The sequence below is a fragment of the Erpetoichthys calabaricus genome, chromosome 12 (genome assembly GCF_900747795.2).
Source record: "Erpetoichthys calabaricus chromosome 12, fErpCal1.3, whole genome shotgun sequence".
Taxonomy (NCBI): Eukaryota; Metazoa; Chordata; class Cladistia; order Polypteriformes; family Polypteridae; genus Erpetoichthys; species Erpetoichthys calabaricus.
In genome coordinates, this window is record NC_041405.2 from 126246977 (window position 1) to 126266078 (window position 19102).

The window sequence follows — 19102 nt, forward strand, 5'->3', positions numbered from 1 at the left end:
TCCGAGGTATCTTATGGAGTAATGAAACACACCTGAGGAATCACAAACACCCAGAACACCAATTGCTCCAAATATGATGGTGCCCAGAAATGGGGGGACACCATGTAGAAAAAGTGTTGTAATTTCTGCATGGTGTGATTGAAATATATGCAAATATCCTCATATTAAAGTCTGAAGTGTTTGAATTATAATTTTAAACTGTAGGGCAGTGGGGTAAATCAAGGAAAAAATATATCTTTGTCCCAAATATTGTGGAGGGCACTGACTAAAAGTTAAAATAGCTTGTCATAATGTGGTTCACTTCAGGGCACAGACAAAGGCCACTTCAAAAACATGAAGCTCAACAGTGTGGGAGAAACGGAAACCCTGGGAAGAACAAGACCCAGACAGGAGAGCATGCTGGGAACTGAACTGGGGTCCAAATGATTTGTGATGACAACGTTTATTAGACAATGTACAGAATCATGTGCAGGACATGTATCTGCTCCATATTTTACAGAGTTTCTAGATATTTTGGAATACATTTGAAAACTGAATCATTTCTAAAAGAATAAATGAATGAATAAAGTAGCACTGAAAAGTGGAATAACAATGTTGCACTCAAAACCTATTAAAAGCATGAAGGATGCTGTGCAGGATGGGAGCCCAGCAGGGCTATTTTTAGGGGGTCACAGGGGAGAGGTTTTCAGAAGAAGTCAGATGGCTCATATGTCTGTCTGTTGCCTTTTCAGTTTTGAAATCGTTGACCCAGAAGAAGACCAGTGACCCCCAGGAGACTCCATTACCTCTCTGCCTTCTTCCATACCATTCACTGGACTCTTTAAAAGAATAATTACAGCCATCATGGCACCTTTCCTTACCTTGCTAACCTTACAGTTAATTCCTGCATCAGAGCTTTTCAGATTTCTTTGTGTTTTATCTTTACAATGCGGAATAAGGCATGCAATGCTCCTTGGAAAATTCTAGAGGCTGCATGAGAGTAAAAGCGGGTGGTTAACAGATCGATAGAGCATTTCATTATCACTCTGGAGCTTTAAATCATGTCCACGTTTGATGGAATGGATCATGCCGACAGAAGTGACAGGGCGAATTATTACAAGCACAACGGACAGGCAATGGCATTGGAAATCGTTTGGATCCTAACAGCAAGAAAACGTTGGGGAATGAGTCTGTAAATGGTGAGGTACAGTAAATGGCAGGGATTTACAAGTGACTTGGTTGTAATTATATTCTTATTGTAGCAAAGGTATACAAATGTAAAAAAAAATTAAAAGCAAAGTCAAAAAAAACTTGCTACAGTTATGAATAATTTACAGTCTACTGGATCTTTAAATGTAGAAGTCCATTAAGACCAAGTCAGCTCACATGGACTGAAAAGCAAACAGGAGTGATTTGTAAATTTATTTGGGCTTGTATTCAAACAAAAACTGCATAACAACAGAGTGTTTCAGGTTTGACCTAATCAACTACATTGTTTGTTGAGGATACACGTGTATTCTGATGACTGCGACACGTTCCAAAAACAATTAATGTGTTATGATTTGACAAGTTGAAATAACAAGGTGATGTGAAACAGGTGAGGTAATCATGTTATAGTGTATAAAGAGCCTTCAAAAACACTCTAGTCCTTCCAAGGGCAAGGAAGGGTCAGATCTCACCAGTTTGCCAACAGATTCATCAATGAATAATCTGGCACTTTGAGAACAACATTCCATCCATCCATCCATTATCCAACCTGCTATATCCTAACACAGGATCACAGGGGTCTGCTGGAGCCAATCCCAGCCAACACAAGGTGCAAGGCAGGAACAAACCCCGGGCAGGGCACCAGCCCACCGCATGGCACACACACACACCAAGCACACACTAGGGACAATTTAGAATCACCAATGCACCTAACCTGCATGTCTTTGGACTGTGGGAGGAAACCGGAGCACCCAGAGGAAACCCATGCAGACATGGGGAGAACATGCAAACTCCATGCAGGGAGGACCCAGGAAGCGAACCCAGGTCTCCTAACTGCGAGGCAGCAGCACTACCCACTGCGCCACCGTGCCGCCCTGAGAACAACATTCCCCAAAGACAAATCATTCCGGCCAGGTTGGTTGTTGATACCTTTCTCGGACAGGAGGCCATGGCAGAAGGACAGCAGATGTTATATTTTACACCAATACAGTAGTCAGCTGCATTCTCCTGGCAGAGCTCCCATTGGTACACCTGCAGAGCATGATGGGAATTGTAGTCCAAATGGCCAGCCCTATTGGAGTACTTGGGTGCTGCCATGAGAAGCTGCAGGGGAACGATGTTCCTACCTTGGTGGGCTTCCACTTGACCCAGAAGTGCTTGCAACTTGCACAGTTATGGCCTGGGTATTCCTGGGTCCAGTATAAAAGAAGTCGAAATTTGGAGATGAATTGGACAGCATTTACCTTTGAGGAGTTGAGGAATGAGAAGAGAAAGGGTTTGGTTTGCTTTGCTTTGCTGTGCTGTGAACAAATTAGTCTGTTAAAGGTACTTTGTAAAATAAAATTACTTGTTTGAACCCAGAACTGTGTCTGTGAGGTTGTGTTTGGGATTTAGGGAGTGCTGTTACGCACCCTACTGATCACACCATGCAAAGCAGAAGTTAAAAATCAACACCTGTCTAGGCTCTGTGTCATCTTAGATGAAAAGAAACAACAGTATTGTGTTTTGCGGTTTGACAAGTCAACATTTCTAATAGTTTTCGGTTTAAAAACAGCCATTGTGTTCTTCAGGCCAAAGAGGAAAATGATCTTCCCAGCCGTTAAAAGTGTCAGGTCCAAAAGCCACCATCTGTCATGGAACTGGGGTGTGACAGTGTCCCTGGTGTGAATAATTTGCACATTTGTGAGAGCACCATTAATACAGAAAGAAATATACGTTTTCTGCCATATGCACATCTGTTCCAGAGATATCACTACATTTCCAAGCAGGTCAAGGCCAAAGCACATTCTGTCTGGATTACAAGTGCATGGCTGCATAAGCAGAGAGTACGGGTACAAGAGTGTCCTGTCTACAGTCCTGACTTGTCCCTGATTGAAAATGTGTGACGCATTATGAAGTTCAAAATACGGCAATGAAGGCCCTGCACAATTGTGCAGGTGAAGTGATGCACAATGGTTGAATGGGAGATAATTCCTCTTGCTAAGCTTAAACAACTTGTGTGTTCAGCGTGCAAATGTATAATAAGTTTTATTAAAAGAAATGATGATGTAACACAGTGAGAAACACCAGATTGTCCCAATTATTTTGGAGCATGTTACAGTCATCAGATTGACATGGTGTAGATTTTCCATAAAACAATTCTATTCACAAGGTCTCTTTGTTTTTATGACCATTTTCCATACTGTCCAATCCTTTTTGGAATTGGGGTTGGACATATAGTAGAGAGCACAATGAAATTCCTCCCTGCATGAATGTTTTGTGAAGAAAAGGCACACACAAACACACTTTACCTTATATAGTGCCTTTCAATGTTGAACACCATCATCATTTGAGATTTAAGCAATGGGAATGCTGTCAGGTTAGGGCACTCGCTCGGGTTCATACAGATAGCCAGTGTGGAAGACTGAACCAACATGATGTTTGTTTTTGGTTCAGTGCCTGCCTACACTTCCTTTACGCAAAACCTTTATTCATGGAATCCGTCTTGGTGTGCTTTACAGGTGCACTGCAATGAAGACCTCACTTAAGCAAGCCATAAAGTGACCTATTACTTATATAGGTAGCTTCATACTGAGCCGCATTTCAAGGGTCTTTTCCAGAAATGCACATTGAGGTAAGTGACTCACTAATTTTTACAAAGCAAGTTGTGGGTGTACTTTGACTCAACAGCCTTTCAGTTTACAAGTAACTCAATTCAATTCAGTTTATTTTTGTATAATGCACGTCACTGAAAGCAGGCAATCAGACACTAATTCCAGGAGACTACACTTCTACCTCGACATTATGTATAATAGTACTGTTCAAAGAAAACTCCATCGCATCTCAAAGTGATTTACTTGTGCAGAACAATGAGGAGAAGTGATCCACTCGGGGTCACAGAGTGAGTTAAACGTGAACGTTGAACCAGCAGCCTAGTGGTTTACCATCCTGCGCCTCGTGCACAAGACTGTTCTGTCTGAGTAAACTTTATCTATACAGCACATTTCATAAAAAAACTCCATCCCAGTGTTGGGTGGGAGTTGATTGCTGATGTCGTTGGAGTGTCTTTAGAAGATACTGCAGTACTTGCTATGCTGTTTACATTTGCTGACTTATGCTGTGTTAGTTTGTATGTTTATTAAAATAAAATTTAAAAAATAAATGATTAACATCTCAATCCCAAAGTGCTCAATTTGAACATTAACAATGACCCCCTCAGGGTCACACAGTTCATTGGGGTAAACACTGAAGCAGCATCCTTGTGGTTTAGAAAGAATCCATTATCTCAGGTAGGAGACCATACTACCTGACTAAAATCTTTTTACACAGCATGCTTTACAAAGACTATCATCACAAGTTGCATTACGGGAACAGTGACATCAGGATGAACAATTGAACCTTTTGTTTCTACATTCCAGCATTTAAGGCAAGAAACTACATTGCCAGCCTGTTATTTATATAACATCGTTCATGATAAACTTCAACCCTAGGGGCTTTGCCTGAGTGTACAATGAGGTGAAGTGACTCACCCAGCGTTACACAGTGACTCAGTGATGAGGACTGAACCAGCAGCTTTTTGATTTAGTCTACCACTGGAGTCCACCGCCCACCTAAACTTATCTACAGAGCACCTGTAACGGTAAAAGTCATCCCAAAGTGCTCTACCTCTACGATGCAAATAAATGATGCAATTTTCCCTTTGACGAACACTAAATCAGCACACTTGTGGTTTACAATCCTGCATCTTATGCTAAACCCTGTGACTATAAAGAAGGGCTGGAGAAACACTCTTGCTGCTGATAGGTAATTCTAACCCTAACCCTAACCCTAACTTCATTAATAATTGCACAACCATCTCATTTGTAATGCTTAGCATTGGTTCTAAAAGGAGCTAAACCTTCTGAAAGGAGGAAAACCTTTCCAAAAAGGAGATGAAGATTTCAGATTAAGCAAAAGGAGATTAAGAAGTCAAATGATTGAAGTGTTTAAAACTATGAATGGGAATTCGTGCAGTGGGTTTGAGACTGTGACTTTAAAATGAGTTCAGCAAGAACACGGGGACACATTTGGAAAAGAGTTAAGGGGTAAACACTGCAAAGATGTTATGAAGTTTCTCTTCACGCAGAGAACCATAGACACATAGAATAAGATATCAAGTAATGTGGAAGACAGTAAGACTTTGGGGACTTTCGAAACTCGACTTGATGTTATTTCAGAGGAGTTAGATGGGTAGGGTTGGCAAGCTTTGTTGGGCTGAAAGGTCTGTTCTTGTCATCATTTTTCTAATGTTCTAATTACATGAGCAATATTTCTTTCCAGAACACAGCAACATCCATTCATCCATCCATTATCCAACCCGCTATATCCTAACTACAGGGTCACGGGGTTCCGCTGGAGCCAATCCCAGCCAACACAAGGTTCAAGGCAGGAAACAAACCCTGGGCAGGGCGCCAGCCCACTGCAGGGCATCCACACACCAAGCACACACTAGGAACGCCAATGCACCTAACCCGCATGTCTTTGGACTGTGGGAGGAAACCAGAGCACCCGGAGGAAACGCATGCAGACACGGGGAGAACATGCAGGGAGGACCCGGGAAGCGAACTCAGGTCTCCTAACTGCGAGGCAGCAACGATACCACTGTGCCACTGTGCTGCCCACACAGCAACATACTGTAATGTAAACCTATAAACCTATGAGTCCATCCCAAAGTGCTTTACCTGAACGGTAACAGTGGCTAACTCAGGGGAACACAGTTCATCGCACTGAACCTAACAGCCTTATCACTTACAGTCCAGGGCCTTAGCCATTAGGCCTCACTTGAGCGAGCAATAGCCATCTGGGTCAAATAGTGTTAAAGCTGCCCAGGGTCCAAAGTTCACATTATGACACAAGTGAATAACATGTTACTAAATCCCATTTCCTTAAACAAGTGCTTTGTTGTACATCTTAGTACTTTCCTCTAACAGATATTTTATAGTAGGAGCCCAATACAATTCGGCCATGCTGAAGACATTGAAGACAGAACATCATTTCCTTGAATGTATTTGGGGAGACAGAAAGTGAGCAATCAGCCCAAATAGTTTCTTCACCTGTCCATGGCTGAGATTTCTCAGCAGGCAGTCAACAGTAGATAACTACACGTACTAGGGGTAATTTTTAAACAGTTATGATTGCTTGTTTCTACAGGATATTGCAGGAAAACGTAGGGCTGTTGACTGAGAGCTGCCAATGCTTCACTACTGTGAAGTACTTGTTGCAGTGATCATTTCTTGGGATTGTTGTGTTAAATGAGAAAAGAGGCCATTGCATTATCTATCTCTACAGCTTGTTCAGTACGTGGTCACACAGAAACGTGTCTCTCTGTTTTGTGATCACATTTACATGCCTGTTTTAATTGCATTTCTGGTAAATGTTTTCAGCATGGTCACTAAGACTCACTTGATTCAACTGGTGACTTGCTGCTCCTTGTAGATCCTGGACCCTTGAGCGAGCCTTTCTGAGTAGGTGGTCCTCCTTTAGTTGGATTTCCTTTCATCACTCTGCACTCTGAATAGAGAAATACAGTAGAACAAATTTTGTTAATTCTGTAAGAGAAAAAAAATAAGTTAGAAAATATAGGCAAGGCATAAGAGTGTTTGGGGACTTACTGCTTTGAAAATCTGAGCATTTCTAACTTTTGTTCATGTCCTTCATCAAAGGTAGAAATATCACATTTTTCTTTATGAAATGTTTTTGTAACAGTAAGCCATATTCAAAAGTAATAATGATAATATATAATATAATTACATTTGTGCCTAAAATGTATGTTTTTATTAGCATTTGACACTGTCATGTACAGTAGTTGCAAATGGAGCCCAAACAGGCTTGTGGTGGCTCAAAAGCTTTCATAGCCTACAACTTCCAGTACAAGTGATGTAAAAATGGCATCAACTAATGTCCCTTTCCTAGTTTTTTGGTTGTGGATGATCTACAGTTAATTGTAGTACAAATTCTTAAACGTAACATTTTTGAGAGAAGTACCTGGCAGAGGGTTAGGTTCAAGTCTTTCCTGACATTTCAGTAACTTGTGCTGGGGATTTGATTTGCTGTCAGGAGGTGAATTTGAAGGAGTAAATTAATGATTGAGGTCACACAAGTGATCAAGGTGAAGTTAGTGAATTTCCCCTTGGGATTAATAAAGTATCTATCTATCTATCTATCTATCTATCTATCTATCTATCTATCTATCTATCTATCTATCTATCTATCTATCTATCTATCTATCTATCTATCTATCTATCTATCTATCTATCTATCTATCTACACAGAATGTTTGTGGTTTACTCATTAATGCTTTTTGTTTTGCGCCCTCCCCCACCATAACCTTTCATCTATTGGGGAGGAGCGAAAGATTTACATTCGTCAAAAATTTCAATCTTCGGTTTTCAATGGATCTCAGTGTTTTAGGGTCCCCGATATCAAAAACATTGATATCATGACGATAGGTGTGTGTGTCTGTGTGTCACAGTTTCTTGAGGACGATCTAGAGGTAAAACATCAGGACAGAAAAATATGAAACTCAAAACGTAAGCCTGTTTGAGATGACGATGTGCTGATTAGTTTGTGAGCCGAATTGTGCAAGAGAAAGAGGCACCCTAGAGGAACCCTCAAACACCGTAACCGAAATTAATTATGAATTCTTCTCGTCAATGGCTATTGCAATGACTTATTTTATGATCATAAAGATCAGCATCAGAGCAGTAAATAATTACTGAAATGTTACAGAATAGTTTGTGTAACTTGATTCCTAGGGCGCAAAGCCTACTGACACTCACGTCCAATTTTTTTAAAATTAGGATTCTTGAAATTGCAAAAACTTTGTACAGTACAACCTATTCAAGACATCTCAATGAAAATGGAAACTTCATGATGAATTTTCTTGAAGAATAAGTGCACCTAATTTCAACAAAATCAGTTACCTGAAAGGTACGCTGTTTCATAGTGACAGACAGACAGACAGACAGACAGACAGACAGACAGACAGACATCATGATGATAGTAGGTGCTTTAACATTTAATGTTGACACTCCAACAAATGAGCAAATGATGGTAGAAAATGAATAGGAAACATTGAAGATTCACACACCTGATCATTGTGAACAGGACCAGGAATTTCTAAAGAAGAATATCGTGAGAAATCAAGCCAAATGACACCTTTTATTGGCTAACTAAAAAGATATTGTAATCTTTTTAGTTAGCCAATAAAAGGTGTCATTTTGCTTGACTTCTCACTACATTCATAAAGGCTAACACAGTACAACACCCTAGTACTGCAAAGAAGAATATCTGATTTTAAGTCACTGGACATGTAATCTCACAGTCTTTAGACTTACATGGAGACCTGAATGGCGTTCTTCATATGGGCTTCTGAACTGCTGCACAGATAATAGCTGTAAAATTTTACAAGCCTACCAGTTGAATGCTTTATTTGGTCAGCATGTTATGTGATGCTGGCTATTTGAAGCATCTATGACAGAGAGCCCGAGGGGTGATCTGGACACCCCCTACCATTAGACATCTCTGCCTTTTACAGGTTAGGATCACAGACAAGGATGAGGTGCCATATTGAAAGGGGGTGAATCTGCCGGCCAGTTGGTACACCCCAACAATCTTAATTTGAATTCCCTGAAAACAGTAGAAATGAATGTGGATTTTAGGAGACACTCCTCACCTCTTTAATCCCCTAGATATTAATGATGTCACACTCAACAGAGTGGAATCATTCAAATTTCATGACACAACTATCTTGGTCACAGTGAGAACTTGCCAGCAGAAATCATCCATCCATCCATCCATTATCCATCCCGCTATATCCTAATTACAGGGTCACTGGAGCCAATCCCAGCCAACACAGGCAGGATACAAACCCCGGGCAGGGTGCCAGCCCACCACAGGGCAGCAGAAATCATTCACATTTGAATAAATCCTACCATAAAGACAGGAGCAGCCAGTTGAGTTGAGTTGCTGTAAACTAAACTGAACTTGCTCGTGACTTCTTCTCCTTATTTTTCAGTACACCAGTTTAAAACACTATAATGTGGCTTGGAAGTGTGCTCCATAAAGCACGGACTTGGCGTATATGCATTTCACAGTTTACTTATTGATAAATTTGGAGCTGAGAGACACTCTGGAGAAAGTTCATGTTCATCTTCAGATGGTTTCAGATACCCACTTGTTCCAGTACAGTCTTCCAGAGCATACCAGAAACCAGTGTTACATGGGATGCAAACCACACACGTTTTCACTGTCCTGGCCTGTTTGTCTTTGGTCTGAAAGAAAGGAAGGAAGGAGGGCAGAATATCTGGGAAAACGCACAGGAGGAATGTATAAAATCTGTAATGATTCTGAACAAGTCAGGATTTGGACTTAAGACTCCAGAGGTGTGAGACACCATAATGGCCTAGAATGAAGCTGAAGAACAAAACTTACTTAAACCATTGATCTCAGTTTGTTTGATGATAGGAACTGTGGAAAAAATAAGAAATGACAGAAAGACAGGACAGCATTACCATTACCTTCCTCATTGCAGGAATCATCCTTGTTGAATATTCATCTCATACAACATTGCAAAAAATGTACATTTTCTAAAAAGAAGGATGACAGCCACTGATAACTGTACTGTCACAGGGACTTGGGTTCAGCACTTATATGCATGGTGACACTTATTTGGTCCTATGCTGACTTTTGCCCACTCAGGTCCTCTGGTGATGACACCTTTGTGTGGCATGAAATTTCAATTTAGACTCTTCATGTGTAGCTCCTAGCTGGTGGAACAAGCTGGCCACCACCATTCAAAGTTTGAACTCCTTCAATATGTTTAAGATGTGCTTGAAGACACTCTTGTATGGTTGGTTTCTGTCTTGTTAGGTTTTTGTAGCCTAAGACTTGTAACTCTCTTGTGTTTTGTTCTGAGCTCTTCACTTGTGACAATCAAATTTGTAACCTTGTCCTGTAACACTTGTTTTTAAAACATCCCCAGACTGATGCTACTCGATTATGTTGACCTCTTTTGTAAGACACTTTGGAAAAAAGAGTCTGCTAAACAAATAAATGTAAATATAAAATGTAGATTTCCAGGTTAGTCACTGTCTGTTTGAGGTTTGCATGGTCTCCCTGTGTCCATATAAATATCAATAATCTCCAACATCTCAAAGACATGGAAGTCAGCTGTGCTGAAGACTCTAAACTGACCCAGGATGAATGAGGGTTGCTGGTGTCATTTCTGAGTTTGGACTCTGCCTTGTACCTTGATGCTAACGGGACAGGCCATAGCTCCCTTTTATATTGTAAAGAGTAGAATAAAAAAATAAGATTAATGAAACCAACATTAAGGTCTAAGCAATGCTGGCTGTTTGCATAGCACAGTAGTAAGAAATGGTGTAGACAGCTTTTATAAATCATCTGAATGTGACTTTGCGGCAGCTTAGCTATTACTCAGTCAAAGGGGGAAAATGGACTGTATGGTTTATTTTTGTATGCAGTGTCTTACAAATGTTATAATGCACAACTCCACCACATTATCAGTTATTTTCCAGCCGAAGACTCATATTATTCCCCAGATACCAATCCTGGGTGAGAAGCCAGTCCATCACAAGGCCCATTCATGCGCATACATCCTCAAAGGGCCAGTATGGAATTTCCATTCAACTCTAAAATTTTTGGGAAATGGGAGGAAACCAGTAGTACTTGAAGAGAAACCTGAAGTACTTCATGTTATACAAATATTTGAATGTAGCACAAGGGTGTTGTACCGTGTTAGCCATTATGGATGTGGTGAGAAGTTAAGCAAAATGTCACCTTTTATTGGCTAACTAGAAAGATTACAATATGCAAGCTTTCGAGGCAACTCGGGACCCTTCTTCAGGCAAGTATTTAAATGAAACTTGCAGTTCTCAAGTGTGGCCAGCAGAGGGGAGCCAAGCACAGCATTCAAATTCACTAAATCACTTGGCCCAGTTAGTCATGGCTCAGCCTTCTTCAGTGCGCTGCTTTGGTTTTATTCTGAGTTGCTAACTGGAAACCGAAGATTTAATAGTTGGAGACCTGAACGGATTAGTCTTAGATCAGTGATACAACTTATTACAGGATGGGTTTGAAGGAAACATTATCCCTGCAGCACGACAAAGCTAGGAGGTTGGCAGTAATAATGAAAAATGCCATCTACACTTTACCACATTTAATAAGTTCATACTACATATGTGAGGAGTTGAAGAAGTGAAGAAAATATTTACTAATAAATAAATAACTTAATTATTAACTGTTAATAAAGACATTAAACATATCCATCCATCCATTATCCAACCCGCTATATCCTAACTACAGGGTCACAGGGGCCTGCTGGAGCCAATCCCAGCCAACACAGGGCACAAGGCAGGAAACAACCCCCGGGCAGGGCGCCAGCCCAAAGCAGCATTAAACATATTTGCTCAATAATTTGTTTCATAGTCTTCCATCTGTTAAAGATGTCATTGTGGAAGATGAAGGTCAGTATGGTGTAAAAGGTGGCTAAGGTGGTAAAGATTCTGTTCTGTGCTTTTCAGAATTCCCACCTTGTCTTCATGCTCCATACCAAGCAGAAGAACATTAAAAACAAGAACATCTTCAACCATTGCTCAACAGCTCTCACATTTTCTAACCAGAAGGGAACCTGGAAAAGTCATATCAAGCAGGGGTATTACTTCAATGGGGAATGTATGTGACCATTAAAAATAATGTGTCCCTCACGTCAACCCTGAACCGAATAATGTGTCCAGCAGGCGAATGGTATACAAAAAGGTTAGTTTATTAACCAAATATATTAAAACAAATGATGAATAGCTCAGGAAAAGGTCAATGTACAAAATAAATATAAAGGAACAGATTTGCCCACATGTTTTTGACCTCCAGGTTGTATCTACAGGCAGGACATGAAATCTCTGAGTAACCCATGGGTTGCATCATGCATTTACAAACAATACTCTCACTAAAAAGAACCTCCACTTTCTCTTCCTCCCATCAGTCCATTGCCTGTCACACACTCTCCTCACTCATAGTAAGGCTGACCAAACAGGTGCCTAAGCCTGAGCCATGTAGTAAAACCTGGGGACACTTCTACTGTTTTATAGTAAGTAGTCCCTCCGGTGGCCCCAAGTTTTGTTACCCTTCTGATCCCCATGGCTCCATTAAAAGACACCCATTTCCGTGACATTTCTAATGGGATGCAGTGCAGTGTGTATAGCCCACTGTGTCAACCTGATGCCATTGGACTGTGCTGCCAACTAATATTTTATACAATTATGAGAAATAATGACAAAGGGATTTTTTTTATTCCATTGCCACCATCTAAATCCCGAAGGTCCTCCCTCACTCAGCACAATTGAAATTCAGGTTATACAATCTGCTTGGCAAGCATGTCACATACAGCATGAAGATAAAAAGCTGCGTGCAATTAGAAATTATCATAAAATGACTTTCTTAATAAAATGTTGAAGGACAAAGATGACAGAATACTGCATTTCTCATACATGTTTCATTAGTTCTCTCCTACTTTGTCTTTGAAAGGTGACAGGAACTGGGGACGCGCTTCCAATCCTGTGGTCACACATGTGACAGGCACCATTCCTGAAACCACGGTAGTGACATGTAATATACATACATATATCAGCAAATGTTTTTTAATTATGTGGGCGTGTGATGCAGCCAGTTTCACAATCTATCATTTGTTTATTTTTATTACTGTCTTGTTGTCCCAGCATGCAGTGTTCATGTGATCACAGTTGTCATATTTGTGATGTCATGGGCAGTTATTATAAATAGGCCTGAGTCCATGGACTCGGTTATCCCTCAATGAATTCAAAAACTACTTTTGTGACAGTTACTTTCTAATTCAAGTAGGACCTAGTGTTAGGGTTGTTTCTTTGGTTTTAATTGTTTCTGATTTACGACTTTGTTTTGCCACTTTATCAAGATTACCCCAATCATGTTTTGTTTCTGGCATTTTTAGACCCTCAGTATTACTGTTAAACACAATTTCTTGACCTCCTTTTATCTTTTGGTCATCTCTTGTTCTCAATAATCCTCAGACACCCTGCATGTCCTTAACGCTCAAGGTATATTCCACTACTCATATGCACTATCCAGAGTCAGGCATACATCTCTGTAGCAATCCTTGGCAAAGACATAACTAAATTATTAGTTTGAAAACACATCTCTCCTTCACATTCCTACTGCATAGATGTGTGTTGTGATGCCAACTGGGCAGCTAACCTGGACCAGCTTATCCGCTCCATGCATACAAAAGGCATTCCACGTGGATACTCACTATAGTGAGGCCGATGTAATTTAGGACAAGCCATGGGACACCATAGTGATGTCACCAAATTTTGGTGTGGGATTTGAAAAGTGGACCACACAACTGAAATCAAACATCTTCAAATGACATCCAGTATTGCTAATTGCCAAACAGATAATTTACACTTAAAACTCCTCTAACACAAAAACAGTAATGGAAGCCATACTGTAGTTGCAGTAGAAGGAATTACAAAGAACCTTGCAACAGCAAAGGGAGAGACCCGCTGTCGGCCTGAACTGGTCATAATTAGACTGGGCTTAGAGAGGTGAGAGATCATGAGACAAATCCTGGGCCAATCTCTGTTAAAAAGATGAAATAATGGGCATGCTCCCAACATAGAAACTTTTTTCTAGGCACCAGTGAACTCCTGTATGATGTAGGTCCTGGACCACTTATGGTCCCAGGATACTTGGGTGTGTTGCATTCCCACTGCACAAAAGGAACTGTAACCTTTATACAAAATATGTTACATGCTGTGTGAAGTGAGGCATGTTCAGGGGTTCACAGGGGACCCCCACACCTTAATGCTTCAAAGAGATTTGTGACTTCATGGAAGAAATTATTGCTTAATGTGATGCATTAAGATGCATGATGCGGTGCACCAGGGAAACATTTATGAAGAGTGATGTGGTGCAAAGCGTGGTGTGATCAAGACTTGACCAGGTATAATTCCAGGGTGCACCAAAAAAAGTGATGCAGTGTGAAGTATGGTTTGAAATCCACAGCTCCATCTTCACTGATAGCTCTCCAAACTACTACAAAGTCCAAACTACTTGCAGATTTGTAAGATGCCATCAGTGCATGTGGTCCACTAATCATCATAATTCATCACCCATGCCCCACCTATGATAGTTCTTGGTTAATTCAAAAGTATATACCCTAGAGTATGAGCTAAAAAAAGAACCGGGTACTACCTACTAGGAGTGGGAATACTAAAAAGGTTCATGAGTTTCTATAAAGTCCATGGTTCCTGAAAAAGTTCCTGCTGTGTGAAAGGGCCTATTGTGTGTTTTTGGCCTAAGATGAAAAATGTCAGCTTACAAGATATTTTCTGGCAAAACATCTCCATATAGATGTGATGAAAGGAAATAAGCAACAGCCAAGCCTGCCCACACACATCCACAAATCTGCACAAAAGATAAACTGATGAGCAACCAGCGCCAATTCGTGTGAGAATATGGAAGTACCGTAGTATGCTTTTGTTTTAGAGTTTTGACATTTTCTTTTTGTTTTTTTGTTTGTCTTTTCTTATTTTGCATTTGCAGCATCACATTTTGGTTAGGACAGTAAGTGCACTGTGGAAAGCAGAGTCCTGTGTCACAGACGTCATTGCAATGCTTGTGTTAGCCTCAGCGTGTGACATCACAGGCACCATTTTGTATATAACCAGATGGAAAGAACAGTGTGATAACAGATCTCTGTCTAGTGCAAAGCTGCACAGATTGTGACAAGATTTCACATAAACAACATAAAAAGGATAGTTCTAGATAGAACAAGGGGAAAACGTAAGTCAAAAATATAATCTTTGTTGGGTCCAAAATCTGATTGAGGTCATTGTTACTCCACTGTATTTTTGACTTGTTAAGATGACATAATTGTAAAGTTCTTTTTCTGATTCTTTGAGTTTTATTGTATCGATTTCTTTGATCTGACCCTCCTTCTGGGTTATTTGCTTTTTGAGTCAATGAATTTAATTCTGACATTCATTTGTGGTGATTCCATTTTGTTTTCATAGTTAATGCGTTTTTGCGACCATTTTGCCGGCCGTTTGTTCCAAAAGTCCACCACACTGATGTTTACTCGATTACGTTGAGCTCTTTTGGATAAAAACGACTGTTAAGGAAATAAATGTAAGTGTAAAGTTTGGGTTTTCACAATTTGGAGCTCTCACTATTAGGGCACTCATGCCCATTGTTAGGGGCGCATCTTCTGAGGGTCAGCGGGTTAAAGGGTCTCCCAGAGAGTCACTTCCTCATCTGAGTGGTGAATTCAAAACCCATCCAAATTGCTGTTCCTCCTTTTGCAAAAGTTATTTGGTTCTCGACTTTCTTGATTTTGTTTTATGAGCACAATTTTTGTCTGTTGTTTTGCAATTATGTTTTTTCCTTTTGAATTTGCAGCATTGACCCTTTTTTGGCTTTCATCTATTTCCTCATACATTTTCAAACGCTTACTCTTGCAGGCATAACAGACCTCTAATTAAAAAAAAAAATCAATTGTGACCTTTAAAGAAAATATCTATTTTTTGTGGCAAGCATAGTATACAGTACATTTTACTTATCAAACTGGACCTTTTGCACCAACCCAGCAGGGAAACAGTAATATCTTTATATAAAGGGCTGGGTGAAACATGCATTCAGAAAACAAGCCAATGACAGAACCGAGAATCAATCAACTTCTTTGCTCGCTTTGAGATGGAACTACCAGAGGCAGCTGTTACACACGCAGCAGCAGTTCACAACAACATCACCCCCTCCCTTAGGGTGGAGGAACACGAGGTGAGATGCTCGCTCCAGGCTGTCAATCCCAGGAAGGCAGCAGGTCCCGATGGTGTCCCTGGACGTGTATTGAGGAGTTGTGCAGAGCAGCTGGCTGGGGTCTTTACAAAGATCATTAATCTGTCATTGTCCCAGGCCTCAGTTCCTCCCTGTCTGAAATCCTCCATCTTACTCCCTTTACCAAAAAATTGCCCATAACCTGCCTGAATGACTATCAGCCAGTAGCGCTCACCCCGGTGTTGATGAAGTGTTTTGAGAGATTGATCCAATGTCATATCATGTCCTTCATCCCTCCCACCTTTGATGGACACCAGTTCGCTTACAGGGCTAACAGGTCTACTGAGGACGCTGTTGCAGCTGCTCTCCATGCTACCCTGTTCCATCTGGAGCACCAGGGGATCTACACACATCTCCTCTTTATTGTTTTTAGCTCTGCTTTTAACACCATCCTCCCTCACAGATTGGTGTGCAAGCTGCTAGCCCTGAGACTCCCGTATTCCACCTGTATATGGATTAAAGACTTCCTGAAAGGCCGCACACAAAGGGTTAGGGTGGGCCCTCACATCTCCTCGGCCATCAGCATCAGCACCGGCTCTCCTCAGGGCTGTGGGCTGAGCCCCCTGCTCTTCATGCTGTACACACATGACTGCGCCCCTGCCCACCACAGCAACACCATCATCAAATTTGCAGACAACACCACTGTGGTGGGGCTTATCTCTGGGGAGGATGAATCCACCTACAGGGACGAAGTGGAGCTGCTGACAGCATGGTGCACTGACAACAACTTGCTCCTGAACACAAGTAAGACCAAGGAGCTCGTTGTGGATTTCAGGAAAAAGAAAACGGACATCAAATCACTCTACATCGGAGGGGACTGTGTGGAGAGGGTGTCAGACTTCCACTTCCTGGGAGTCCACATCATGGAAAACCCGTCCTGGGGTGTGAACACAGCTGACCTGGCGAAGAAGGCTCAGCAGAGACTTTATTTCCTGAGAGTCCTCAGGAAAAATAACATCCTCCAAAAACTGCTGGTGTCCTTCTATCGCTGCTCTATTGAGAGTATCATGTACTACTGCCTCTGCGAGTGGTTTTCCTGCTGCACAACAGCGCAGAGGAAAACACTTCAGCGGATCGTAAATACTGCCCAGCAGATCATCGGCTGCTCTTTACCCTCTCTGGATGAACTGCACAGCTCTCGCTGCATAAGGAAAGCAGAACATATCTTAAATGACTCCTCACATCCTACTCATGACATGTTCCAACAGTTGCCATCAGGCAAAAGATATAGGAGCATCGAAACAAAGACTAATAGACTGAACAACAGTTTCAACCCTGTTGCTATTAGGGCACTGAATGCCACCTAATCACCTCCAATACAACAGTGCAATAGATGGCATCTTGTGCAATTGTGTTCATGTGCAATTAAGGTCTTATGTTGAATGTTTGTGTTCTACCTTATTTCTTCTTATCCTTTTGTAATTATATTTATTTATATTTTGACACTGCAGGGACTGCACCTAATTTCATTGTATTTGTTACAATGACAATAAAGATATTCTGATTCTTCAAACAAAATGGAAACAAAATTAAAAATCTTATGTCAAAACTGAGAGTAAGGGACCAAAAACTGGGAAAGAAAAAACAAAAAGCATACAAAGATTTAGAATGTGAGGTTTATCTGCAAACTCAGATACAAAATGGTTGCAGAGATAATCTTTCAGCCCCTCACTAACCGACCCCTTGATGTTGTGATGTTGTGCCGTGGCTACCAACTCTGCCTCAATGATGGGATTTACAAAATGGCAGCGAGAACAGAAAAAACAGAATGATGTTTCAGCAACATCATTCTTCAAAAACGATTTAAACATCAAATTTGACTTCAAAATCTGAATATCTGGCTTTTCAAACCTCAGAAAAGATAGTCAGAATCTCTTCTGTACAAAACACAAAAAGTTGATAAAAAATACCAATCATAACACCTTCGTGGAGATTTTGGAACGTCAGAGATAAATCAGCTTTGTTAACAGGTGTTATGAAATATAGAGGCACAAAGAACAAGAATGCATTTGGAACAGAACGGCGATTTCAATTGGTTACCATGGAAAAGACAGACTTGAAACAGAGCAGACGATGGTGTAGTCAGGGGACAGACGAGGGTTCATTAACCATAAAAAACAAAGAAACCAAAAGACCAAAAACCAAGATCCTAGGCAGAAATGTAGTCAAAACAAAAAAGTTCTAACACTAGCAGGAAATCACTTTTGTTAACTACAATACATTTGCAAGGAATTTATATATTTGCACAAAGTATGTAGCGCTGCCATATAAAGATAATGTGTTTTTTGCTGTCGATCGGGTGTTGTGGGGAACATTCTCACATCCAGAGATTGACAGCAGTGCCCCAGAGGTGGAACTTCTGGTTTTACTGTTTTCTTTCGGGAAGTGATTTGCATAAAGCGCACCGTTTTAAAGAGAGAAGAAGAAGAGGAGGAAAAAAAAAACAAAAAGGCATAGGATAATTAAAAACAGATCAGCTACTGCACGGGCCATGTAAGAAGTCTAGGAGCTCCTACAGTCCTGTCAGAAGGTGGAAGGTATTCTTTTGATCGGGGAATCGAATGTTCTGCTATTCCTACGGACTCGGGTGAGTTGCTTCAAAGGACTTATTGTATTGTTGTATCATGGCGCAAGACTGACTTTTTGTCTTTTATGACGAAGAGGTGATTGTACTAGTAGTCCGCAATTGTCAGGACTCCTCGTTTGGCCTTCTGGCATCTGCAGGGTAGAATAATGGACAACTGTGGATCTATTTACCATCTCTGCAAGGGGGACTGGGGGAATGAATATTGTTATTGTGTATATATATGTATATATTTGTGGCGCTGCAATATAAGGGTTATTTAGGGTGGGGGGTGCATGTGTAAGGGATTGTATTTTTTTTGTTTATTTTATGTAATGTGATGATAGATATTGACTATAGTTTTTGTGGGCTATAAATGCATCGGCATTAAGGGACTCTTCTGTGTAGAATAAAAGGGTATACGGGAAATTTATTGGGGCACGATAT

General features: G+C 40.8%; 1 protein-coding gene across 2 annotated transcripts in view; it reads right to left on the bottom strand.

Moving 5' to 3' along the window:
* Positions 1-19102, bottom strand: part of LOC114662571 (neuronal migration protein doublecortin-like) — a 196668-nt gene that overhangs the window by 21017 nt on the left and 156549 nt on the right. For both annotated transcript variants that reach the window (XM_051935214.1, XM_028816112.2), the window contains exon 5: positions 6607-6714. In XM_051935214.1, coding sequence (XP_051791174.1) covers positions 6607-6714 — 108 coding nt within the window. The remainder of the gene's footprint in view (positions 1-6606; positions 6715-19102) is intronic.